We start from the raw sequence: 27,936 nt of genomic DNA, 5'->3' as shown, positions 1-27,936 counted from the left end.
GGAATTAATTTGCAAACTGGATACAATTAATTTAGGCTTGAATAGAGACTGGGAATGGATGAGTCATTACACAAAGTAAAACTATTTCCCCATGGTATTTCTCCCTCCCACCCCACCCCCCACTGTTCCTCTGATATTCTTGTTAACTGCTGGAATTAGCCTACCTGCTTGTCACCATGAAAGGTTTTCCTCCTTTCCCCCCCCCTGCTGTTGGTGATGGCTTATCTTAAGTGATCACTCTCCTTACAGTGTGTATGATAAACCCATTGTTTCATGTTCTCTGTGTGTGTGTATATAAATCTCTCCTCTGTTTTTTCCACCAAATGCATCCGATGAAGTGAGCTGTAGCTCACGAAAGCTTATGCTCTAATAAATTTGTTAGTCTCTAAGGTGCCACAAGTACTCCTTTTCTTTTTGCGAATACAGACTAACACGGCTGCTACTCTGAAATTAGGACAACAGTTTGTATACCTTGGTTATGGCTCAAACAAATCTTCATGCAGTTAACAAGAATCTGAAGTACCTGAATTTATAAATGAAGGCCTCTCAGTGAGTTTAAGGGGAAATATAAGTAGCAACAGATGACTGCCACATCAAGGGTAGGATTTTCAAAAGTGTTCAGTATATCCTATCTCTGCTCCCACTGAAATCTTCAGTGGGAGGAGAGTTAAGTCAATACTGAGTGTTTGTGATAATCCCACCCTAAATAACTCAAGAGCTAAAAACGCAGGCATGATATCATTGGACCCTCACATTGTTTCCTCAGAAAAGCTGCACTAATAAATCCTACACAGATTCATAGACTGAATATCGTGCTCCAGTCTCTTATTCAGTCTCCTTTAGAAATACTGATATCTTTTATTAAGAAGTGCAGTTCTACTTTGAATACTGTCTGTAATTTCTGTTGAAGATGCATAAACCATAATAGACTCTTACTATCTCATTGCAGTGTTGATTCTGCAATGTCAATGGGAGTAAAATGTAGAAAAAACTTACTCTGGTCAGTAAAGTAAGGCAGATACAACTCTTATTACATCCAGGGAGAAAAACTGTTGAGTAAGAGGCTGTTGTATTTACATAGCCATTTTTCATAGTAGAATCACACATCAATGTCATTTCTAATTATTCAGAATAGCTTAACTTTTACTGATTTACTGCCAGGATGAAGAGTTTTGGAACTTCACACTCAATACAATTTACTGCACCTCCCTCTAATGTGCCTCACTTCTAGTTGCATCCCACTGATCAAGACTGATAGATATAAAATGAGGGAGTAAGGGGAAAAAACCCTGTTCTTTGAGTGGCCGCTGCATATTTTCACTTGTGGGCTATAGCGCCCCTGGTGTAGAGCTATGGAATTTTTCTAGTGAGCAGTGTCCCTTGGGGCCACTCTTCCCCTACTTGTGGCATATAGCATACCTTGGTGTTGAGTTGTATAATTTTTCTAGCAAACAGAATCCATTGGGCCTGTGATGGGGAAGATCACAGGAAACCCCCTTGGGGCTGCCAACTGATGTGCCAAGACTATATCTGCTCCTGCTTTCCCTGCCCTCCCAGCTTGGGACTTCAGTGCCCTGCCTGGTTTGAGCCAGACCCACCAGCCTGCTGCAAACCCAGACCCAGGTCTGAACCACATCCCCTGACAGCTGCAGACTTAACTTAAAGCAGCTTAAGTAGTGTTCCTGTCTTTAACACTCAGATGCTCAACTCCCAATGGGGTCCAAACCCCAAATAAATCCATTTTGCCCTGTATAAAGCTTATACCAAGCAAAATAAAATAGAATATGCAAGTCTATGCCTAATACAGTAAGAAAACTGAATACAGATAAAATCTCACCCTCAGGTATTTCAATAAGCTTCTATCACAGAATGGACGCCTTCCTAGTCTGGGCACAATCCTTTCCCCTGGTACAGCTCTTTCTCCAGCTCAGGTAGTAGCTAGGGGATTTCTCATGATTGCAGCCTCCTTCGTTCTGTTCCACCCACTTATATATCTTTTGCATAAGGTGGGAATCCTTTGTCCCTCTCTCGGTTCCCACTCTTCCTTCTACATGGAAAAGGACCAGGTTAAAGATGGATTCCAGTCGGGGTTACATGATCACATGTCACTGTAAGACTTCATTACCCACTTGCCAGCACACAGATATACAGGAAGACTTACAAGTGAAACAGAGCCATCTACAGACTATTGTTCTGGTTAATGGGAGCCATCAAGATTCCAAACCACCATTAGTGACCCACACTTTCCACAATTACAATAGGCGCTCAGAGTTATATTTCATGTTTCTAGTTTCAGATACAAGAATGATACATACATATATATAGGATGACCATACTCAGTAGATTATAAGCTTTGCAATGATACCTTACAAGAGACCTTTTGCATGAAGCATATTCCAGTTACATTATATTCACGCTCATTCGCATATTTTCATAAAATTGTATAGGGTACAATGTCACAGGGCCCGTTCCCCCACTCCCCCATGGAGGATTCCACAGCTATAAAAGGGTAAGTAGCCTCAATTACTCTTCGGTGTCTCCTTAATCAGTAAGCTTGCATGCAGTGTCCTCAACCCTTCCCTCTTTGGTTTCTTTCTTGGCTTCCATTCTGGGGCATAAAGGATGGCGTGGGACCAACTGCATCTCAATTCCTTCTTACCTACAGTGGCGGTGAGAAGGAACCCCTTAGTGTCTGCTTCTTCTAGCACACTGTGTAATTTACTTTAGCTTTAGCCTTCGTTGTTCATAAGTATAGTTAGATAAGATTCCTTTGCCCATTTGCATACTCCCCCCTCTACAGTTTATAGTTTAATCAGATTTCATTTTCTCCTAGAACTCTCTTCCCTCAGACGGAAGTATTAGGACCAAGGCAGAAGCCAAGTCGCCAGGGTTTAAGAACTGTCCCTCATGTGACTCTGCTATGCTGCTTAATGATGGGCATTCTCCCCTGATATGCCTTGAGGAAGAATGCATTCTGGAATGTTGTTCCATGTGTTTCTTTGCAAAGCACACCAGCAAGTGAGGGAGGTGAGGCTGCAGCCTTTTCCTGATGGAGAATTCAATGCAGGCCTCTCAGACACCTTTGGAGAAGTTTTAGCCCACAGGTTAGTTTGTTTCCCTCAGCCCCCCTGTGAACCATAACTCTACTCAGAGCTTGCAAGCTACTTCCTGTCAGAGACCTCACTTATCTACCACTGCATTGTCATCAAGATCTGATAGAGGCCAGAAGGAGCACCCCTCTAGATGTTAACCCAGATGCCAGTTGCCTTCTCTGGCAACCTAGCTCTCCCTGGGCTCTAATAGTGAAGTATTATCAATCAGAGAAGACCCTTGCTGGTTCCTCAATTCCAAAATATAAATCAGCATTGATGGTTTCTTCTAAATCCAAGGACCATACCACCTCTGGTATTGGCCCCTTGGCACCAGGTATCTCAGTACCCAGTACCTCCACACTGACCATACCCTCTGGTGGCCATCACTTTAGTACTAATCACTACCTTGGTATCCAAGATGTTGGTACCAACCTTTTCAGCAATGAAGCAATTGCCAACTGATCTGTCAATGGGCCTGGAACCAGAGTCACCATTACTAGAAAGGTTCGGGAGGTCATTACAAAATTCTTATTGTAGCGCCTCCATACCCAGCCCGGAAAATGTTCCTTATGCCAAACCTCCCTGGCAGGATACTGTTGACTGGTCTTGTCCCTCCTTTGGAGGAGCTATATTTCTTCTTTTCTTGCTCCCCTGAACACAGCCATGAATCATCCCTTCTTCTGCTCCCTCTCTCCAGCTGCCTCCCCAACTCCAGTAGCTCAATAGGATTCAGGAAGGAATCCAGAGATCAATCAGGAGAGCTAGGAAAACCTCAGGTCATTGTAGGGAGTTCTCCTTCTGATATCCCCCTATGTGCTCTCTACTGCCTGACCATGCTGGACCCCTTGAAGTGTTCATCCCTGCCAGTAAGCCAGTGTCTCAACAATTTCCATAGCCAGGTCACCTTCTCTGAAGAGGCAAATTCAGCTTCCTCAGATGACTCAGCTTCATCCATATGTGCTGCAAGGCCAAGAGGAAGAAAGAGGATAAGAAAAATATTCTCCTGAGCAGGAGCATCAAATGCCAGCTCCAATATTCTCTTCTTCCCCAATGAAGTGGTCAACGTACCTTCACTGGTCTTGGCATGAATTCAAAGTCTTTCAGGATTTGATTAAATGGATAAATGGATCTGACGAGATAACTGGCTCTGTGGATGAGGGGAAAGCAGTGGACGTGTTATTCCTTGACTTTAGCAAAGTTTTTGACATGGTCTCCCACAGTATTCTTGCCAGCAAGTTAAAGAAGTATGGGCTGGATGAATGGACTATAAGGTGGATAGAAAGCAGGCTAGATTGTCAGGCTCAACAGGTAGTGATCAATGGCTCCATGTCTAGTTGGTAGCCAGTATCAAGCGGAGTGCCCCAAGGGTCAGTCCTGGGGCTGGTTTTGTGCAATATCTTCATTAATGATCTGGAGGATGGCGTGGATTGCACCCTCAGCAAGTTTGCAGATTACACTAAACTGGGAGGACAGGTAGATATGCTGGAGGGTAGGGATAGGATACAGAGGGACCTAGACAAATTAGAGGATTGGGCCAAAAGAAATCTGATGAGGTTCAACAAGGACAAGTGCAGAGTCCTGCACTTAGGGTGGAAGAATCCCATGGACCATATAGACTAGGGACCGAATGGGTAGGCAGCAGTTCTGCAGAAAAGGACCTAGGGGTTACAGTGAACAAGAAGCTGGATATGAGTGAACAGTGTGCCCTTGTTTCCAAGAAGGCCAATGGCATTTTGGGCTGTATAAATAGGGGCATTGCCAGCAGATCGAGGGATGTGATCGTTCCCCTCTATTTGACATTGGTGAGGCCTCATCTGGAGTACTGTGTCCAGTTTTGGGCCCCACACTACAAGAAGGATATGAAAAAATTGGAAAGCATCCAGCGGAGGGCAACAAAAATGATTAGTGACTGGAACTCATGACTTATGAGGAGAGGCTGAGGGAACTGGGCTTGTTTAGTCTGCAGAAGAGAAGAATGAGGGGGGATTTGATAGCTGCTTTCAACTACCTGAAAGAGGGTTCCAAAGAGCATGTATCTAGACTATTCTCACTGGTAGCAGATGACAGAATGAGGAGTAATGGTCTCAAGTTGCAGTGGGGGAGGCTAAGGTTGGATATTAGGAAAACTTTTTCACTAAGAGGGTGGTGAAGCACTGAAATGCATTACCTAGGAAGGTGGTGGAATCTCCTTCCTTTGAGGTTTTTAAGATCAGGCTTGACAAAGCCCTGGCTGGGATGATTTAGTTGGGGTTTGGTCCTGCTTTGAGCAGGGGGTTGGACTAGATGACCTCCTGAGGTCCCTTCCAACCCTGATATTCTATGATTCTATGAACTGTTACTCTGGATATCCCCCTTGAGATAATACAGGAGAAGCAACATAAACTCCTGGACATTCTCCACTCTATAGCTCCAGGGAGATTGGCCACACCAATTAGGGATGGGCTGCTGAAACCCGCCAAATCAATCTGGCACACATCAGCTTCTGTCTCTGATACCTCCAGGAAAGCGGACAGAAGATAGCAGATCTCTGCAAAGGGAGCTCAATATTTTTACCAGCATCCTACTCCTCACATTGATATTCAAAAACATCAAAGAGTGCTATCAAGAAAATACAAAGGCAGTTCTAATAACAACAAAATCTAAAAGGGAAGAACAGATTAGTGAAGCTACTTGGGCATTAATGGAAAAGAGAAGTGTAAAGCATTATACTCAGTGGTTCAGAAGCCAAATTAGCGATCAACATTACCCAAAAGAGCCACAGTAGTGTGAATTCATTCTTTCATTTACTATATGCTGTATATATTATTCTCACAGCAAAATGAATGACCAAGTCTTCTACAATTGGTTAGTAACATAGTAAAAGCATCCTGATTGATTAATAACTTAGACTGGTTAATAATTAAATCACAGTGTTTTAATATCATGTGTTACAAAGAGCCACAGAAGACACATTAAAGAGCCACTAGCGGCTCCCAAGTCTGTCTGAGTTTCACTGGAGTAAAGAAAAAATTCATGAATGCTGATATATATGAGTAGATAAGCAAGTCACAAGAAGAATACATAGCTTAGACAGAGAGGTAAAAAGGAGTGCTGGAAAGACTAAAGGGCATCTGATAGAAAATGTGAAGCGCCTGAAGCTACTAGTCAGAGAGGTGACCTGACAGTTTTGTATAAGACAATCAACCTGCTAGAACAGGAAACCGTAGCAGTATTGGAGGCCCTACTAAAATGCAAATGGAAAGCCCCTGAGGTAGACTTGGCGGAATTCAATTTTTATTTTTTAAATAATTTCAACAGATAATATTGATGTTTATTTTTAAGCATTTTTACAGATTGTTATCAATGTACATTTTCATAGTTTTAGGACATTATGGGGGGCACTATTTAATGACAATCGACATTGAAATTCAGAAGTTAAAGCTTTTATAAGGTGTCAAAACACAAATTGTCTTAACATGGTAGACAGTGGCGTTGGAACAATTCGTGCAGTGGAGGTATGGCGAGCCATTGAACCAAACTGTAAACCCTGTATATGATGGAGACCACTTCAAGCACCCCAAATGATAAATGATTTCACTTTCCTTAATGCTCCCTGTGAAATTTGGAAATACTGCAACCCCACTGCCTCCAGTTCTCTGTCCCAAGAGAGGGAGTCAGTTTCAGCCTAACAATTTATAAATATTATTTCTTCTTAAGCCTGCTAGAACAATGTGTGTGTGGGGGGGGGGGTGCTGAGAGAGTTGAACCAACCAAACCAAGTGAGCTACAGCTCACTTCAGCGGATGCTTATGCTCTAATAAATTTGCTAGTCTCTAAGGTGCCACAAGTCCTCCTTTTCTTTTTGCGAATACAGACTAACACGGCTGCTGCTCTGAAACTTGAACCAAAGTGTAAACCCTCTATAGGATGGAAACCACGCCAAGCCAGGGGGTCCAGCAGCAGTAGCTGCACCACCAATGTTTCTTCTGCTGGGGTTGTGGCTGCTAAATGGGACAGATTGAGGGGAGCAGCGGCTGGTAGCCGGGAGCAGCGCTGACAGCGACCAGGTGGGCCCGGGCCCCCTCCCCGGGCGGGATAACAGCGTCCGCCCAGAGCGGCCTCGGGGCGACTGGTTCTTTCTTTAAAGGGAAAGGGGCGGGACTGACGGGGTCGCCGCAGCCAATGGGGGGGGGAGGCAGCGGCGGGGGCGGGGGGGCTCGGGTCTCTCTGGCTCTCGTGGGGGGGGAGGCGCGAGGCTCAATCTCGGCGCGAGCGGGCGGCGCCATGGAGCTCACGGCCCCGCCGCGGCCCTGGGCCTTCCTCTCGCTGGCGGCCGCGGCGCTGCTGCTGCTGCTGCCCGGGGCGGCGGGTGAGTGACGGGGCGCGGAGGCGGCTCCGCGGGGCCCCGCCGGCTCCTTTCAACAACATGGCGCAGGGGGCCGGTCGGGCGGGGCGACCCCGACCCCCCTGCTCCGATGCCGCCGAGCCAAGAGCGGGGGCGGGTCTGAGCCTCCCCCAGGCCGGCCACAAGTGCGGGGGCGGGCGGCTCTGCGGCATCCCGGGCCCAGCCGAGCTCCCTGCGGGCCTCGGAGCTGGGAGCGGCCACTCTGGCCCGGCCCGGCCCGGCCCCTGAGCTGACAGCCCCGGAGTCTCCGGCGCTCTTCGCTTGAGCTGGGTCCGTGTCCTCCCTGCGCAGCCACGGGCTCCTCCCGCCCGTGCCAGCTCCCCGAAGCAATAGGGCTGCACGAGTGTGGCAGGAGACGGTGGTAACTGGGGCTTAATTCGGGTTAGAAAGGCGTTATCGGGGGTGGGGATCCAAGAGAATGGGGGGAAACCCAGCTTGACACTCAGATCCCACCGTGAGTTTGTTTGGGTCTCTCCGGGGACGTCTATGCTGCAGTAAAAGATGCCGTGGTGGTGTCTCAGAGCTCGGGTCAACTGACTCAGGCTCTTGGGTGCCTCCTGTAGGGCTAGAAATAGCAGGGGGCTGGACCCCAGGCTCTGAGACCCTATCGCCTGGCCGGGTCCCAGAGCCTGAACCTCTCCCTGGTTGTTTTTAGCCCCCCAAGTCCCAGTCGGTTGGACCAGGCTCTGTTCATACATCCTTTTTGTTCGTTTTGTCCTCTAGAGTTTTCTTGCACTATGCTTAGCCAGAAGAAAAGCAGTACTTGTGGCACCTTAGAGACTAACAAATTTATTAGAGCATAAGCTTTCGTGAGCTACAGCTCTATGCTTATGCTCTAATAAATGTGTTAGTCGCTAAGGTGCCACAAGTCCTCCTTTTCTTTTTGTGAATACAGACTAACACGGCTGCTACTCTGAAACCAATGCTTAGCCAGGTCTCAGCAGAACTTTGGGACTGAAGGAAGAGTAAGGATCTAAGGACCTATTTTCCAGGCCTTAGTATTGAGCCACTATTATACATTGACATTTTGCAAATGCAAAATATACAAATGGGTGACAAGATGCTTCATTTTATTGCCTTCATTTATACACATTTTTAATAATTGAATAATTTCCCTAATAATAATAGGGAAAAAAATCTTGTATTCCCTTCTCTGCATTTCAGAAGACTATTTTTATTTCTGCCTATAATTATGAAGTCACATAACTTGGCAACTTGAAAATAACTTGTCAATCAGCTTCTTTCGAGTCCTAGCTCACTTAATGAGACAGTAAGGCTACAGATGCTAGAGCAGCACAGCTGCAGTGCTGTAGTGTAGAAGCTTCCTTCATTGACAGAAGGGTTTTTTCTGTTGATGTAGTTAATCCACTTCTCTGAGAGGTGGTAGTTAGGTTGATGGAAGAACTCTTCTGTCGACCTAGCTGCATCTACACTAGGGGTTAGGTTGACCTAACTATGATGCTCAGGGAGTGAAATTTATCATAGCCCTGAATGATGTAGCTAGGTTGACTTAAGGGTTCAGTCCAGACTAGACTTGATAGTTCTCTGAACTATTCAAATCCTGTCATCTTCTTGAGACCTTGCTAATCATCTCTCTAGTGCTCAAGGTCTTTGCTAGCTCATTAAGCCAAGGTTTTAAAAATTTACCAGACAACTTTTAGTCAAAGCACTATATCCAATAGCTATATTGGTCAATACTAAATGTTGGGAGGCGGGAGGTGTGCAAGTGATCTTCATGAGCAGGAAATGCTCTGGCTAGAAGTCCATGTCCTCCACTATCCCCACTTTCAGGCAGCGGGGAGGGTCCAGTAAGTTTTGCAAGAGTATTGACTCTCAATGATGTAGGGGTAGGGGTCAGATATTGGGGAAATCTTTGGTCATCTTTGCAGGTCTGAGTTAGGCTCAGACTTTGACATTCTGTTACCCTCTGGGGCAATGACAGTGGTAATCAGTGGCTATACAATTTCCTTAAAGCAAAATTTTATTTATTTAGAACAAATGTTTTCTCAGTAGTGTGTATCTTAAAAAATACAGTCTAGTTTCAGGCATTTAACCATCTTCCACACAGGCACCCTGGTTGGTCTAATTTCCTGAAGACTATTCTGAGACCTCTAGGGTCTGGCGGGCATACTCAGTTCCCTAAACTCCCAAACCATTTCTCATCCAGACTCAGGGAGAGACTCCTTGTAAAGTTGTGTATAGTCCTTTTGATCACACTCCTTCTCAATGGCAAAGTCACTTTTTAGCCAGGTGACCTGTTAGTTTCCAGCCTTGGCAGAACAAGGCTTGAATTTTGTTGGTGACAAACTTTTAAACTAACAGCTTGTCCATTGTCTTTCTGTTGTGTACCTAGATGTTCTTATCTGGGAAGCCATTATGTTGCTTCCCTGTTCTTCCCCACAGTCCCAGTGTAAATTAGATCAGTGCATTCACACAGGAAAGTTTTATAATCCAGTGTAGAATAACTTCCCTCACTCACCTATTACATACAATGTTCATAAAATTATTATAGATTGTTATGTATCAGTTCCACTTCTGTCACGGTCTATACCAAGTGAGCCCATGGGTGGTGCCAAAATGAACTGGCACATTAGATGTTTCAGATCTTGAAAATATGATCTTCCCTCTCTTTTCTTATATACTTTAAGCCATGAAAGAGTAAACAATGTTAGCATTTAAAGTATTATCATTGGCATCTGAATTAACACCCATGAAGCAGAATGGTGCATATAATACCTTAGAGCTTTAGTTTTAGGTTCTGCAAACAGACAGTTGTCACTGCATCTATTACACTTGGGTCATATTTTGAGGCTGTATTGGCCATTATAACATATAGAGACTTAGCTTTCATGAAAAAAAATTATATTTTGTAGAACAAGAAGGCAGCATGAAGGAGGTGCTGGTACCAGCTGAATCGGAGACCTGCTTCAGTGGGCTCCATCTTTTGTATTTCCTGCAGATTTTTTGCAGGGCATCATCCTTCTTTGTGAGTACTTCAGTTCCTGTCTTTGTTGTTACTTGGGAAAGCAGCAATGTGAAATTTAGGTTATTCTGATCAGTTTCACATTGCCTGTAGAGTTTTGAATAAATGGGTGAAACTGACCAGAGTTTTACTAATTTCAAGCTTCTTAGGAAAATCCTGAAGAACAACAAAGAAGTGGGAACCTGGTTTGTAGACTCAAGAAGACAACATCCAATTGACTTTTATTTGGCTTATATTGGGAGCTATCTTTGAAGTCTTAAGGACTACATTTTTATAAAGAGATTAATTTTTGTAGAAATTGATTCCCTGAGCTTCCTGTTTGAGAGGAATATTCCTGCTGTTAAGGAAAAATGCAGAGTCTGGCTAATTTGGGTGAACAGTCAATTTGATAACATGTGCTACCAAAAGACAATTTTTTTTTTTTTGGCCCACCATTGATTTTTGGTAGTCCATATATGTGAAGAGATTAATTTGATTTTCATGTGATCTACCAATTTTTTATTTATACTGATGTCAAAATATGTAGTCTGCAGACATTAGATCCTTAGTGTTTGATTTTTGTTATGTCAGTTTTGACTTCTGTGGTCCTAGGAATGCTATTGTGTTTTAAACTTGAACTGACATCATTAAAATTATTTCAAAATATTAATTTAAAGACTTTTATTTATCTGGAATGTCATTTAAAGAGACAGTAAAAATAATAGCAGTTCAAAGAACTGACCAATCTAGAGGTTACTACTTGTTTGGAAAGCTACAATGTAAATAAGTGAGTGTCCGGCTGAAGGCATTTAGCTGCAGAATAAGGCTGTGTCCAAACAAATGGAGTTTGTTCTGAATGGGATTTAAGGTGCTGACCGGTGAACTGAGGGACGGGACAGAGGCTTCTTTTTTAATGTTAATCTAGCAGTAATTAGGAGATTGCTAATAGGTGAGTTAAGGTGGTAACAAATCCAACAAGAGGCCAGTTATCTTGAAATGAAAATAAAAGAATGAGATGAAAAAATAGATCCTGGAAGATCCCAGGAATTCCAAGTGGAATGTGTGCAGTGTCCTATTTACACGTTATCATGAGAGCTACGTGTGTATGAAGTGTCAACATTTTTCCATTAGGGAGGAAAATATGCAAGAGCTTCAGTTGCAATTTGGAAAAGTAGAATTGCCATACTGGTTTATATCACTGATTCATCTAATTCAGGAATTGCACCTTTGACAGTAGCCATACCAGCTGCTAGAGAGGAAGGTGAAAGTAACCCTGCATTAGGCAATTCTGCCAAAGAGAATGCCTTATACTGAGGCTAGCAATATCTAGTACACCATCAAGAAAACAAGCACTTGAACTGGAATCATCAGAAAGAGAGAGAGAGACATATAGTTGTAATGTATGCCATAAATTCGGTTTTTTAGAATTGGCTATTTCTAGACCAACAGATCTTGGAAACTTCTGCCCAATATCATGTTTTCCATTATTTACTCAAGAATCAAGCAAAGAACCACTTGCAAACACTGTTGTTCCCTGCCAGTTTCCCAGTCCCCCTCACAAATGGGATTCAGGGCTGATCACTGTGATTCTGGCCTTCAAGATCTCCAAGTGGGATTATTGCAACTCTCTGAAAGTATGAACACTCTAGCACAGTGCTCTTCACTATTTTTGAAGTGGGGGCCATTTTGGTAAAAACAAAAAAACCCTTCAATGTGAGAGCCATGGGGGGTTGGGCTGAGGGGTTTGGAGTGTGAGAGGTGGCCCAGGGTAGGACAGAGGGTGGGGTGCCGGAGTGAGGGCTGCGGGGTGGGGCCAGGGATGAGGGGTTCAGGGTGCAGGAGGGGGCTCAGGGCTGGGGCAGAGGGTTGGGATGCAGGGGCTCTGGCTGGGATGTGGGCTCTGGAGTGGGGCTGGGGATAAGGAGTTTGGGGGGCAGGCAGTGCTGCCCCAGGGCTGGGGCCAGAGAACTCCCCCCGCCCAGCCCTCTCCCTGACACCGGCAGCTAGCTCTGTGAGAAGGGGTCCTCTCTCCCCCCTGCTGGCAGCAGGGAGCTCAGGGGCTGTGGAAGAGGCCCACAGCAGCCTTGCAAGCCTGAAACTTGCTCTCCTCTCCAGGTCCCTGCTGCGTGGCCCTTTAGAGCTGCTGCTCAGCTATTTATAGCCTGCTGTGCAACCATGCAGCTTAGAGGGAACCTAGGAAGCCGCACTTAGGGTCGATGGGAGCTGCCACTGGCTCGTGGGCCTTGCAATGAAGAAGGCCTAGCATTTTAAAAATTTCAGTTAGTCCACAGTGCAGCAGATCATGTCCATGGTGTTAGCTCTTTTCTTTGTTTCTACTTGCTAAATTGCACTAAAAGCCAAAAGTTTCACTAAAATATTATCTGATTAGGAATTGGTGTGGGATGAGCCATAAAATAATCTCTCTATTCGGATGTGGACCACAATTTTTAAAAAGTTTGATAATCCCTGATTTAGGTGATATAAATTTAACGTGGAAGGATGATTTTCATAATCTGAATATCCATCCAGATTGTTCAATCTATATTAGTCCATATCAAGGATGTCGGAGAATGAGACCGTAAATGGTGTAATGATGAAATTGTGTGAATAGTTTCCAAGAATTAAAAAGGGATTGGAAATTGTCATCTATCACAGATCTCCTAGATTGAAGAAGAACTACAAACAAAATTCTAGACCAATTATTGAGAGATTTGAAATGGGATATAGTTTTCATGGGGAATTTTAACTATCCAAATATCAGCCAAACATAATGCTCAAAATTGTTAATAAGTTACATAAGACAATCTTAGGATCTGAAGTTGACATCATGAACCATTTCTTACAACTAGAGGAGAACTGATCAAGAGTAAAGTGAAATTTGGTACCAGTGACTATGGGCTATCTGAATTCACCATTCTAAAGAATCGTTCACAGTATGTGCAATACTAGGGTATTAGAATTGATTATGGTAAAGTTTAGGAAATTAGGAAATCTGTGAGGTATGATTGAAAAGTTTGCATTACGTCTATTGAAAGACCTTTTAGAGTCCTGAGAGGTTAAATGTTTGTAGCGATTATCCCTAAAATGAATCACCCAACTTAAAAAAAACAACAAACCAACCTTAAAAGCTACTACAACCTTAAAAGCTAACTCAAGACTAATAAAACAAATTTTGAGATTCCTTGACCTAACTCTTTTTGAAATTGTTAGAATTTCAAGCTAATATTTTTGGTAAATTTTATTATTATTTTTATGATTGATTTATTTTATTATTTTTATTAGCAAATGTACAAGTGGTACAGTAAAATGGGAAAAAGTTCAAAATATGAAGTAAGGAGATAAAAGAGATGTGTAAGTGAGGGGAAAAATGTCAAAAGGTCTTAGGTTGGCATCACATGTTTTAGCCATTCAGTAGTCTTGAAATCAGCAGTGTGGATTCTGGAAAGTCATCCTGGTAGACCAGCATGAGATGAGCGCTATTTAGTAGGTGTGCAACCTCCTTCGCTTTGCTGCTGAACTGAGGGCTGTTTGAGTCCCCCAGGTGTGGTCATGAGTCTCATAACTCACCAACCCTCATCTGAAATGGTTGAGCTTGCAACAGAGATAGCATGGCAGCTCGAAGCCAGGCAATTGCTTATCTGACTGAGTGATGGGGAGGGAGTTTCTTAAGAGGGGGCAGCTCATTACCATTCTGCTTGTCACGGAGCGGTAGTGTCTGCTGTAGAGATGGTTGGCAATGTAGTAAACAGATAGGTCTTTAACTGATGAGTCAGTGGTGAGGGGCTTCCCATATATCTTTGAAAAGTGGTAGCTGTGGTATCTTCTGAATTTTGTCAGGGATGTTCTTTGCTGTAATATAAGGTTTGATGTTAGGATACAGAATATTAAAGAGGACTCGTATCACTTGGTATTTGTTGGTCTCTCTTGTTGTTATGCTCATTGTTTTGATTCAGTTGTATACCAGCTAGCTTTGTGTGGGAAGAGTTTAGCCGTACAGGAGCACAGTATTCTCCAGCTGAGTAGCAGAGAACTAGTGCCAAGCTGTGCAGTGTTTACTCATTAGCTCCCCAAGTTGAGCCCACAAGCTTATTTAGGAGACCATTTCTGCTCTTTATCTTCTGAGCTTCCTTGATTAGGTGGTCCTTGTTAGGTAAGTGTGTGAGTTAGAATTACTTCAAGATGTACTGATTTAGGGTCATGTGCCAGTCATTTTCCATTAAGAAGATGTTGAGTTCATTGATGTGGTTGAGAGAGAAGCTTGACGATACTGTCTTTGACACACTGGCCTTAAATCTCCACTTCTTGCAATAGCCAATGATGGCTTCCATGTCAGGTTGTCCCCAGTTTTCTTGAAGTGTATATCTCTTGAAACAAGGCAGATGTCCTCTGCATACTTAAGATATTGGAAGCAAGTCATTTGTAAATATATTGAAAAAAGTTGGAGCAAGAACGGATCCCTGAAATTGGAAGAGGAGGAGGGGGCCAAGGGAAAAGACAACATGTGGTGGCTTGTCAAAGAGGAGTCTAGGAAGAAGATGTGTGCACCTGTGGGGAAAGTTGCTTTCTGTGTGTGGGGAGGGGGGTGGCATTTGCGGAGTCTAAAAACAGGCCTACTGGTTGTCTTCCCCCTACTGTCCGTTGGAACTGGGATCATACCAATGTGCTTTATAAAGTAGATGGCTTCTGTCCTAATGGCTCGGCAAATCCATCTTCTATCCTTTCCCCCCACTCCTTGAGATATATATATGAGGTTGTAATAAGAGTCCAGAGTTCCTGGGAAGAATGGAGCTGCTTGCAAGTATTTAGAGTCTCTTAAGAGAGCCACTGGCAGAGCAGCAGTCCAAGCACTTAAAGGGTCAGTTTCTACTTGCATACCCAAATTACCCACTTACCTAGGGAAAGTAATTGGAGATTTACAAGGCTATACTAATATGGGTTCAAATAATTTTGCTGTAGATCTTTATTCCCTAAAAGGATTTCCTTGTGCACTTTCCTCCATGCTCACTTTTTAGTAGAGGATTTCTCTTCATGTGCTGCTTCAACCATCATATGGCAGAGAGACCCCCACCCTTATGTGAACATCAGTTATAGTATTATATTAAACTGTAGCATTCATATTCCCTTACTAGTGTTGAAGGTTTACAATCCTGACTTAGTTTCGTGTGAAGTTGTGAATGTAATGTCAAATTGGAAGTATAACTTCAGTCGTTAGTAATATAATGTATTACACTGAGAGAGAACCTCTTCAGATATTTGGACCCATGAACAGAAAACAGATTAGGCTTATAAAGAACAAATCGTTGTAGACAAACTTGTTGATTGTATTCTTTTTATAGAATTACCAAAGTAATGGATAGAGAGAGTATAGTAGGTACATTTAGAATTTAATAAAGCATTTGATAGAATATCTCTTGGTTTTGAAACATTCAAAATAGCTTGGTTTGGAGCACATTCACAGATATTGAAAAACGTCTGACAGGACTGTAAACAAAGAGAAATGATTTAGTACCTTGCTGGGTGTATAAATAGAGTGAAATATTACAGAGGAGGCAACGTTCCTTTAGACCCTTCTGTGTTTTTACTTGATATACAATCCAGGGGGGTAAGCCTTATTTCCTTTTCCTACCTCAGGAGTTATTTCCTATGTATCAAACTCTCAGATTATGTGAGGCTCATACAGACTATGGCCTTGTTTTGGAAAAGGACACTTTCCTTGGTAAACTGGCTGTTGCAACTGTAATACAAATAATAATAAATAACAATATTCAGCATATAGGGGCCCTAGTCCTAGACCAACACCCCACTGTGATAAGTGCTATACAAACATAGAATAAAAACCAGGGGAGAGAGAAAAATGAAATGACTTTCAAGTTTGATTTATATGTTGGATGCCATCAGGACCAAATGGAAATCATTTAGGAAATCAAATGCTGATGACTCATATGTATTAAATCTCAGTTGTTGTAGAGTGTAGTTTATTATGAGAATTCTGTTTGTATTTTGGACTGTATGAAGTTGTTTGTGAATTCTTGAATATTCTAGATGTGGCAATATCCCTTACTGACTGTGTTTATAATGGAATATTTTATGGTACTTTTGATTTTTTTTTTTAAAGTAGATAATCTATCCAGGAGCCAATAGTGGTTCTACCCGTTTTTTTGGCAGCTGACCTTAGATGATTTTTCCATTACAAAATCTTAAAAAATTCAAAGCCAGTGAACTCTATTTTTTGCAATGCTATTGCTTAGCAGCTGAATCTGTTTCCCTATAAAACATTTTTTAAAAAATAAACATATTTTGTTTCAAGGCTAAGTTACTGTTTTTGCCAAATTTCAAGCTGAAGTTAATTTATTTTATAGTTGTAATCTCCTAAAACTGCCTTTATAAAAGAAATGCTAAAAGACTGTTTAAAGGAAAGCTGCTCTTAATTATACCATAGCTAAATAAAATATTTACTAAACTAAGAACATTATGCAACTTGTTTATGATAAAGCTAGTCTCCCTCAAAACTGCAGATTCCTCTTCCTTTGAAGGAGTACTTGTGGCACCTTAGAGACTAACAAATTTATTTAAGCAAAGTACTCCTTTTCTTTTTGTGAATACAGACTAACATGGCTGCTACTCTGAAACCTCTTCCTTTGAGAATTCACAGCTCCCCACCTGCGACATCTGTTCATTCCTTGCAGTGCCAGAAGTGTCAGCAAGGACTTTTTTCCTTTTACACAATGAGAACAGGTATAAATGTGGCATTTGACTAGTATATCATCTGTAGGTTACACGTACTACTCCTGGAGTAATTCTGTGCCACTGCGCAATGCAGAATTTTGCAGAAATTAATGTGCATGCAGAATTTCCTTTCCCACTCAGAAATGGGCTGCAGTGCTGCTAGCTACCACTAGGGACTTCTGGACCCAGCAGAGCCGAGCTCACACATAGAAGACACTGCTGGGGGAAAGGAGCTAGAGGATTCCTGGCAACTGTAGTTCCCAGCATGCACTGGGGGAAGGAGAGGGCGGTGCACAGGCAACTCCATGCAAGCCTGGGACCAAGCATCAGGCTATTTTTCCCTCTGGATCCCAGGGGGGAGGGAGCGGATGTCTAGGCAAGGGGGTGGAGCTTGGCTGGGTTCGGGGGGGGGATGTGGGTATCTGGGCTGGGGGGGCCCATGGCTGGTCTCTGGGGGGTGGAGATGTTGTGGATGTATGGCCTCCTGGCTGGGCTCGGGCGGCAGGGGGGGAGGGAGGGAAGGGGTCACAGAAATAGGAACTGGGTTGTCATAGCAGTTTCTTTAACTTTCTACTCCTGGGTGAATTTTTTTGTGTGTCTATATTGTTACAGACGTACTTGCTGACAGGTATTTTGAAATAAATTACCAAAATAATAGAAACTGGTGTGATTATGCAGTGTTATTTTGATAAATAACATTAGCAGAATTTTTAATTTTTTGGTGCAGAATTTTTAATTTTTGGTGTAAAATGCCCCCAGGAGTAACATGCATTTTATTAATCTGGTGAAATCCATTTAGACCAATTCACAAGGAGTTTAATGCATGGGTATGCATACATGTGTATGGTTTTGTTACATAATAATGGTTTGTGTTTTGTTTTTTTTAAAAAAAAGTAGAATCTTGCATCATTATGTTAGCACCGCACATAGATGCATGCGTAGTTGAGTGGAAATTTCCATTCATTAAATAATGCTCTCTTAACATTCTGTTGGCACTGTACATGCATGCTCCAATGCAGTGATCCCCAAACTTTTCAGGGTTGTGCCCCCGCCTTACCCCTGTCTGTGTCCCCCTGCCCCTCCCCTGGAGCCAGGGCTGGGAGCAGGGCTGCGGCTGGTGTGAGGGAGCGGGGGACGACACGCAGACAGGGATAAGGGGGCTGACGCTGGGACAGTAGTTGAGGGTGGGGCTGGGGCCGGAGCCTCGGCCGAGGCTGGGACAGAGCCAAGCCCGTGGCCAGGTGTGCTCTGCTCCCGCCCCCAGCCTCGGCCCTCGGATGGGAGTGGAGCAGCTGCCGAGGCTGGGGGTGGGCGCAGGAGTGGAGCCGTGCTGAGGCTGGGAGCGGGCCAGATGTGGAGCTGCATCCAAGGATGCGGCAGGGGGCAGGACTGGATAGAGCTGGGAGTAGGGAGGGGCTGAGTGGCACTCCCTCCCTGCCCCCGTGGGGGGCTGTCCCAGGTCCTGCCATTCCCCCCTGAATGTTCCTCCGCATGCCAGTTTGGGGACCTCTGCTCTAATGTGTATGTATGTGTGTGAAATTAGGCAGAACGCTGGAGGAATGCTGTTTCATTCTTTATAATCTGCTAATGTATAGAATATAGCACATGAGTTAAGGTTCCACTCATGGAACAGTGAGGATGAAAATAAATATTGAACAGCTGCTCCATTAATTGCACTGCCCAAATTGTACTTTGCTGGAGGGAGAAATTATCCTGTAAAAAAGAGCACAGCAAAGTGGCAGTTAAAACTGCAGCCTTAGCTTTAGCATTTCTTGACTTCTGAGTGCTTCAGCTTGCAACCTCTGTGTTGCTTAGGGCTTGTCTACACTATTGCGTGGGGTTGATCTAAGATATGCAACTTCAGCTACGTGAATAGTGTAGCTGAAGTTGACGTACTTAGATCTACTTACCGCGGTGTCGTCACTGTGGTAAGTCAACAGCTGATGGTTTCCGGTCAAATCTGCTTGCGCTCCTCGTTCTGGTCTATACTAGATGCGATGAATTGACCCCTGCTGGATCGATCTTGCCTGCCGATCCGACAGTAGTGTAGACAAGCCCTTAGTCACATACTTCCATGCACGCTCTTACCCACTTATATATATATATATGTATATTATCAGTGGTAGGTAACCTGTGGCCCATGGGCCACACATAGCCCGTCCGGGTAATCTGCTCGTGGGCCGTGAGACTGTTTACGTCGACCGTCTGCAGGCACAGCTGCCCGCAGCTCCCAGTGGCCTCTCTGTCTACTGTGCTAGGCTGACAAGCCTACATAGAATCATCAGATCAGGTTATCTCTTCCTAGCTAAAAAAGTCTGTTTACAGAATGACTCTGCTAGCTCTCCCCCTGAGACTACTTCAGAGAGTATACTCCATTCTTTCTTTGCCTCTTGATATAGATAGTGGTCTGTCCTCAATTCCCTTCCCTCCCACTGCTTCTAGCCATATGTTGGCTCTTGACTGTAGCAGCCAGTTTGACCTCTGGTCTCCCTTAGGATTCTGTTCTGCATAGGTTTCAGAGTAGCAGCCATGTTAGTCTGTATTCGCAAAAAGAAAAGGAGTACTTGTGGCACCTTAGAGACTAACAAATTTATTTGAGCATAAGCTTTCATGAGCTACAGCTCACTTCATCGGATGCATTTGGTGGAAAACACAGTGGGGAGATTTATATACACACACAGAGAACATGAAACAATGGGTTTTATCATACACACTGTAAGGAGAGTGATCACTTAAGATGAGCCATCACCAGCAGCGGGGCGGGAAGGAGGAAAACCTTTCATGGTGTCAAGCAAGGTAGGCCATTTCCAGCAGTTAACAAGAACATCTGAGGAACAGTGGCGGGTGGGGTGAGGGGGAGAAAGACCCATCGTTAACAAAGTGAGATGAATACAACAAAAGGGCGGAGAGTCTCTGGGTGCTGTTTCTGTTGTTAGAGAGTATTGCTTTGAGTCTCTCTGTGAGAGTAGTTGTTACAAAGAATTGCTTTGAGAACAGACTCTGTCTTAGAATGTACTAACACAATTAGTAGCTTGCAAGTTTCACACAGAGGGGGAGAGAAACAGTACCAAAAACCAAGAGACCTCTTAATTAGTAATACCCTGGAATTTAAACTATGGGGAATCAAACTCATTTGTGATTTTAATACAGAACTTCTTTAATATGATCCAACAGTATGATCTAAAGTAGGAAGCTAAACCTAGCAGAATAAAATTATAAAGCCAATCAAAGAACTCATATTTGTAAACTGATCCTCTGGCTTTTTGATTTATAGGAGCCATCCTGTATGTATCTTAAAATATATCAAATCTTACATGTAATGGATGTTAGCATTTATTCTTGTGCTAGTTTAATAATAAGCCAAATGGATTTAAAACAGAAAATTGTCTACTCTGATGTGATTTTTTCAGTTTTGTAAATTTTTAAAGTATATATCCTAGTGAATTTAGTGCTGGTGAAAGGTGTTGGGTTATCAGCCCTGGGGTCTAAATCCTCTATGTGTACAGCCACTTCAGGAGCAGCTTTCCTACATTGTTTTGGTGGTAGTCTTCAATCCTGTCTTGGATGGACCACCTCAGGCATTGTAAACATTCTGTGACTGTTCAATATATAGCATCTCTTGAGTTCTGAATTTTAAACATTAAAGAACATGGATGAACTGCAGAGTGGAAAAGCATAAATAGTTAATTTTCAAAACTTATATAGAACATTAAAAAGGTAGTTAGTCACTGTGTATATTTAAATTATTTTACTGATGCTAAGGAATTCTTCATTTTTCCTGTAGGTATGTCATGTTGTTATCATGCAAAGGATAACTTAATGTGCCGTGATGTTTGTGAACAGGTAAGCTTCTTTTAAACTTGACCAGTAGCACAAAAATTGATTCACTTCTGAATTTGTATATTCAAGATTTTAACAGTTACTTGAAAAGTGGACCTGAAATTGATAAGGGTTTCACTCCCACAGGGAATATTTATATTCAGTACATGTAGACACTGAATGTCACAAGAGACCTTGATAGTCTATATAATAGTTCTGTTGTTTTAATGAACAGATTTTAACTTTTAAAGCCATATTCTTCCCTCTGATATATGTAAAAACTCACATTGAAATCAGTGGGAGATGCATGTGCATATTTTAAGTCAGAATTTGACCAAGAAGCATCAAACTTACAGATGTGATTCACACTGATATCTTAGTTTATCCTTTACCACCTCCTTCTTTTCCTGCCCTCCCCCCCACCCCCCGAATTAGATGTCCCTCCCCTTGTAAAGTGGCTTGAATGACAGCTGGCACAGACTCAGACTGTACACCAGGAAGAACAGGAAAGTGAGGAAGAGCACCTGGAATGAAGGAGCACTTGAAACCAGTAGCAGTCTTCCCTTCTTCACCAGATGAGGGAATAGTTTTATCTACTTCCACTCAGTTTGATGATTTCAAAATTGTTCATGGCAGATAAGTTAGAAGTCCTGGAGCTAATGTAGGAAATATCACATAAGCTTTTGAACATTCTGCATTCCTTCATGTCTAGAAGGCTGGACATGCTAATTAACATGGGGCTATTGGAAGCTTAATTTTTTCCATAGTGACTTATGGATGTGAATCATGGGAAATTAATGCCGCTGGCAAGAAGAAAACTCAAGCATTTAGGATGTGGTGCTGCGAAAGACTCATGAATATCTCCTGGATGGCAAAGGAGATGAATGCTTGTGTAAGAAATATTATTGGAGAGAAGCAGACCATGTTGTCAGAAATCAGTAAGCATGAACTTAGGTCACGTCAGGCATAGAGATGGAAATACCCTAAAGCAAGTTATCATAGAAGGAATGGTGGTAGTAGGGGATGACTAGAGTGAGGGGAGAGAGAGATGGTATGTGGCAGATTGCTGGGATGTCAGCTGCTAAGTGCACGAAGCTAGTGATGGATTGATAAGTTTTCTTTCTGCTATGATGTCACCAATATTCAGACATGAATAAATTGATTTTACTTAGTCATAGAGTTTAAGTCCAGAAAGGACCATCAGATCATCTAGTCTGACCTGTGGCCATCAACACCACTCAGCACCTTCACACTAAACACAGCAACTGAAATTAGACCAGAGTTTTACAGCCCACTTATTTGTTACTGTGGGAGTCAGTCCCCCTTCCCCCCGCCCCCCCCCCCCCCAAAAAAATTGTCAGACTTTGGCATCTGGTGCATCTACCTCTGAAAATATAGATCAAGTCCTTTCAAGTGGATTTGAATATCTTTACGTTCCTGGATCTCTGATAGCTGTGGCAATGCATCAAAGGTCCAGATAACAGGGACCCCCAAAATTTACACCAAAAGATAAGGATATAAAAATTAATTTATTTTTCTGGAAAAATTACTTCTTGTCAAGCCTACAGATGAGCACTACAAATTACCAGGCACTTCTGTCAAAATATGATTATCTTAATTAGGACAGGATATCAAAATTTGAAAAACTCCTTCAATAACACTAGGAGGAACTAAAGTCTGCTGTAGCCGAGGGACAATTGGTAGTTCAAATATCTCTGCAGCATGATCAGTGGCCACCTCCATTGATGATCTGGATTCATAGAATCATAGAATATCAGGGTTGGAAGGGACCTCAGGAGGTCATCTAGTCCAACCCCCTGCTCAAAACAGGACCAAGCCCCAATTTTTGCTCCAGATCCCTAAATGGCCCCCTCAAGGATTGAACTCGCAATCCTAGGTTTAGCACGCCAACCAGTGAGCTATCCCTCCCCTTTGGTTACAATCTTCAGGAATATCAGAGGAGGTCAAGACAACACTTGAAGACCTCCCATTTGAAGGTTGTGAGCTCTTTTATACAAGAATTGATGAAGTCTTCCAGTCTCTGAAAGATTTGAGAAACATTCCCCATCCTTTGAAAGTTTACCCGCTAGCCCATAGGAAAAAGCAAGCCATGTCACAAAGCTCCTCTAGATAAAGACCCTCCACCTATTACTATAATCCAGACATATAATTGGAGCTGCCGAGGAAGAACCACAGAGGATAAATAACCATTCTTTCTTCAAATGATTGTAAACATGTATTCTGTTGACTACCAAGCAGTGATCCCAATCAGGAGGTAGGTGCTAAAGAAGTCCTATTTAAATTATGATTTCAGGCATCAGATCTTGAGGCTTCAGCTAAGAAGCAATGCTGGGGAAAAGTTTGTACTGATCCCAACTTAGCTGCCCTGCGAATTTTTGAAATTGGTATGCTTCTGAGAGAGCTTGCATGAGACTTGGTGGAGTAGGTTCTAAGCCACATGGGTGGATCTAATCTAGCCAACTCCTTGCATGATATATTATAATTAGATACTCTGTTAAATAGTCTTTGGATGGATATTACCTGACCTTTCACTCATTACAAATTCAGCAAGCAGCCTGGGGTCTTGCTCTCTCAAAGTAATATGGAAAAGCCTTAATCACATCAAGGGTATGGAATTTGGCTGCCCCCAGGTTGGAGTGGGGTTTGTGAAATAAATATTTGCATGAAAATCTGGGAATGAGATTTAAGGATCCCTTTTGTCTCTAGGAACACCATCTAAGGTGGACCAGTCATGGTGGCCTGAATCTTCACTATCCTTCAAGCTGATTTTATAGCTACTGAAAAAGTAATTTTCGTAGATGGTATAGAGCAGTGATGGGCAACCTGCAGCTCATGGGTATAGAGGAAAAAATTGCTAGGGGCTCAAATGGATGTCCCATTAACCACACTAACATGATATTTAGGTCCTAGGAGAGAGGGGGCACCTAGACTGGGGGAAATGCATAAATAAGGCCCATGAGGAATCTAGCAACTGTAGAGTGGTAAAATGATCGTGGACATAAGGATGATGAGCTGATGTTGCTGCTAAATGGGAGACACGAGGTTTGAGGGTAGGAAGGGAATGAAGCTGAATGTGGTTCCCCACATTAATAATCTCCAAGACTGAGTGGCCTGAGATAATTTGCTTCCAGGCCTTCCAAAAATAAAAAGATGATTGCCAAAAGAGATGGCAGGGGAATGGGATGGAAGGGTATTCTCCAAGGGCTCAGCGTACAGTTTTCAACAAGGGCAAACTGCTGCCATGAGGTGGATGTGGGGTGTGCAGTAGCAGAAGGCCTTCTCTGTTGGAACTTCTGTTTCTTCGATATGTTGTCCACATGGATTCCATAACCCACCTTCCAACCCCATAATTGTGGGGTTATGTACTACCAGGATTCTGTATTGGCAAAGGAACTAAGAGACAGTTGGGCCAGCTCCACACTTTGCCTTAGGGTGAAGAGGCATGAGGGCATCCAGGGTATAGGAATGGCCCTAATGCACACTGCTTGCCAAAAGAATCCAATCTTTGGGCACTTGCACACAGAGTGGGATCCATGTGGACAACATGGCTTGAAGAACCACAGTCACTGTAAGATAAGTAACTTGTCTGAAGATATCATTTGCCTTGATTCCTTCTCACCTTGCAACTGTCATGGTTGGGGGAAATGGAAGTAATATTTTTAGTGACAACCTCCCTCCCCCCAGGATGAAACTGTCATAAATATTCATTGGGCATCTGTTACATAAATAATTTGGGAAGCTGTCCATTTTCTGCTCAATAACTTGTGGAGCTCTCTTACTTTCCAGTCACCAAAGACTGGAATTGGTTGTTCTCAAGGGCACTGAGGCACTGGCAGTTGGTTTTAGAATGAGACTGGCTTGCCTATGCTTCCGAGGGCCAAAAAATCTTTGAAAGCTACATGAATTTCAGGCACTCCTTACCAAAGGGTAGGAATCCAGTCAAATGATACATTTAGAGAAGTAAAAGAGAAAAGGAGTACTTGTGGCACCTTAGAGACTAACAAATTTATTTGAGCATAAGCTTTCGTGAGCTTTCGTGATGAAGTGAGCTATAGCTCACGAAAGCTTATGCTCAAATAAATTTGTTAGTCTCTAAGGTGCCACAAGTACTCCTTTTCTTTTTTGCGAATACAGACTAACACGGCTGCTACTCTGAAACCTGTTATTTAGAGAAGTGGAACTGCAGTAAAGTAATTCCTTGCTTTCAGTCACAAGTTAGCTGGAGTGTATTTATAAAATGTATCTTGTAGCGAGGAAGCATGAAATTAGGTCCTAGCAGCTTTGTTTCTCTGAGTCCCCAAAGATTTCCATATTATAACTTTTGCTACAGTCTAACTTGTGGTTTTTACTATCAATCTCATGCTGTTGAATGGACCAAGAGTTCCTGAGCAGGAGAATATATATTCCAGTTTTAGAAACAAGAAGAAAATTTATTTCCCTTTCCAAAAACAAGTGCTGTATGTCTGAAAGATTGTCCAGTACACTCAAATTATAAGTAAACTTTTTTTATATATGAATGTGTTATGTATGTTTGTATACAAATTTAATGCTAATGAAAGTTATCACAAAAACTTACTAATTAAATAAAACCAAACTGTGAATTTAGGAAAGCAAAATTTAAAAAAGAAGTCAAATGAGCTTGAATGTATACTTATACTTTTTTTTTCCTAATTAGTTCTGATATTTTAAAAATGTGTTATCTTCTGATCTTCTTTGTAACAGATTTTATCCTCTAAAAGTGATTCCCGTTTGAAACATTTGCTGCAGCGGGCACCAGAATATTGCCCAGAGTCAATGGTAAGCCTTGACTGTTTTTGGTAAAACTGCTGAATCAGTATTGACAATTTTAAGCTTTCAAAAGCCATGAGTGAGGTCTAAAAAACCTTGAAATTTGGCTTAAAAATTGAAATTTAAATATAATAAATTTTGGGTTCATTTTATTTGGGTTTTGATCCTTTAGGGTTTGTTTTCAAGCTTTTCTTCCCAAAGTGTGAGGTCTAGAAAACTTTTTAAAATGAAAGATGAGATTGTCATTTAATCACTTGACTCTGGGAGCTAGGTTTTTAAGAAAAGACCAAATATTGCAAGATTTATGATGCAATCAGAGAGTTGACAATCTTGCTAAGTGTCCTGGCTTCATGGAAGTTACGAGAGATAGTGGAGGTTAAGATCTGCGTTATGTTGAGGGTAGATTTGTATATACTTGGCCAGACGGTCTGGTGCAATGTGGCTGCAATTACTCTCCTTGGAATTGTTGGCAGCCAGCATAATTTAGAGCAGCCTTCAGGTTATTTTAATTTTTACCAAGTGACAAGCCTGGCACACAGCCTGTCCAGCATTGGGATAGTGCAAAGGTAAACTCTATAGCTGTTCTAACTGCTCCTCGGTCATAGCTGAGAATCTTGAGCAATCTTTTTATTGGTTAAGTAAAATTATGGATATCTGAATGAGCTATCTAAAAGTTCTCCAGTTAATTACTAGAAAATTATAGAGTGGATTGTATCTTACTGCTGGTTCAGTTATATTACTATAGAAATAATAAAATAATATTCAGATTAATTAATTAATCCAAAAGCCTTCTGTCTTGGAAAAGCAGCAACAATTTTGCTTGAAAATTCTAATACAAAATTCTAATTTTCTTACTTTACTTATCAGTTTTTATTACTTTATATAGTGTCAGCAGTGTGCTAGGCTCTTGATAGACTAGTAAAGACCAAGTTCTTGTCCCAAAAAATTTGCTGTCTAAATGTACAGTGTATAGGCCTAGTTATTCTTTAGTTCTAATGTTCCATGGATCACTTTGTTACAGTGCTCCCCCTGATGGACTGCCTCCCCTCCTAATCCACAAAGGCATGATTTTAAATGTTTTATTTTTGTGGATCATCAGTTAAGTCTTTCAGATCAGTGGTGGTCAACAGACCACTGTTTGAAAACTGATGGTGTAAGTCAGTGGTGGGCAAACCTGCGGTCCAAACGTGGCCCATCAGGGTAATCTGTTGGCGGGCCGTGAGACAGTTTGTTTACATTGACCGTCCATAGGCACGGCTGCATGCAGCTTCCAGGGGCCATGGTTCGCCGTTCGTGGCCAGATTGCAAGTTGGTGATAGCGTTGTGTTGATAACCTTGCTTTTTATTTTAAATTTAGTTATGTTACAGAGTTAATGGTTCTCAGAGTTGGCAACTAGGGTTTATTGATGTCATGGAGGAAAGTGTTTTCAAGAGTGATATAGAGTCAGGGATGGGGAGTTTCTATGTGTAGGGGACAACTGAATGAAAAAAGGGATGGTCTATAGCAATTTTTGGGGCGAATGTGGGAGGGAAGTACTGAATGGAATATACTTTTATGAAACAGTAATCGTTTAAAAGTGTGATTGCGCTCCACAACCAAGTATTTCATATCTTTAATAGTGCTTTGATAAAGAGAAAGCAATCTAGGTATCTTTCTGTTTAAAAAGTTTAACAGTTTTAGTTTAACTCCATGCTTATTATTTTCAGACATTGCCTTCCACTCCCCCTGCGTTTTTTTTTATTTGCTATCAAATTTTCATGGGTACTCTGTTGATAATATTAGACAAGAGACATACAAAATGTGTTCCAGTACAGCCTTCTGCTTGCTGGAACATGAATATATGAAATTTCCTCTCCAAATCTCTCAGATGGTGGGGTAGAGGAGGCATTCTAGCAACTCATTAGAGAATGTGGAATGCAGACACTGGCAGACTGGGAGGCCACTTGGAATACCTTAGAGAATTGGGTTCAATGCAGTAGTCACAAACAGTGCAGTTATCACAATGAACTCAGTTATCTTTTAGGGAAAGAAAGGGAAATACCTTTCATCAGTGGTCTGGTGACTAGTAGCAGTGCCAGAAGCCAGCTTTTCCCCCTAATGGCAGCAATATCTCCTTTTGCTGACTTCTAGTCTGCTTTGATTT

At 42.4% G+C, this 27,936-nt stretch overlaps 1 protein-coding gene across 4 annotated transcripts in view; it reads left to right on the top strand.

The window, feature by feature from the left end:
- The first annotated feature begins 7,258 nt into the window (after window positions 1-7,258).
- The window catches only part of RECK (reversion inducing cysteine rich protein with kazal motifs), a 136,765-nt gene continuing 116,087 nt past the window's right edge, over window positions 7,259-27,936 (top strand). Inside the window, exons 1-3 of one of the 4 annotated variants that reach the window (XM_038389770.2) lie at window positions 7,259-7,440; window positions 20,949-21,007; window positions 25,727-25,801. In XM_038389770.2, coding sequence (XP_038245698.1) covers window positions 7,356-7,440; window positions 20,949-21,007; window positions 25,727-25,801 — 219 coding nt within the window. In that variant the 5' untranslated portion in view covers window positions 7,259-7,355. Of the gene's footprint in view, window positions 7,441-20,948; window positions 21,008-25,721; window positions 25,802-27,936 lie in introns of those variants that run through there. The other 3 variants (XM_038389768.2, XR_006279135.1, XM_043508547.1) reach the window with 3 other exon arrangements.

The sequence above is a fragment of the Dermochelys coriacea genome, chromosome 2 (assembly GCF_009764565.3).
Source record: "Dermochelys coriacea isolate rDerCor1 chromosome 2, rDerCor1.pri.v4, whole genome shotgun sequence".
Lineage (NCBI taxonomy): Eukaryota > Metazoa > Chordata > Testudines > Dermochelyidae > Dermochelys > Dermochelys coriacea.
Note: the sequence above shows the minus strand (reverse complement) of the source record. Positions and strands in the feature narration are given on the sequence as shown.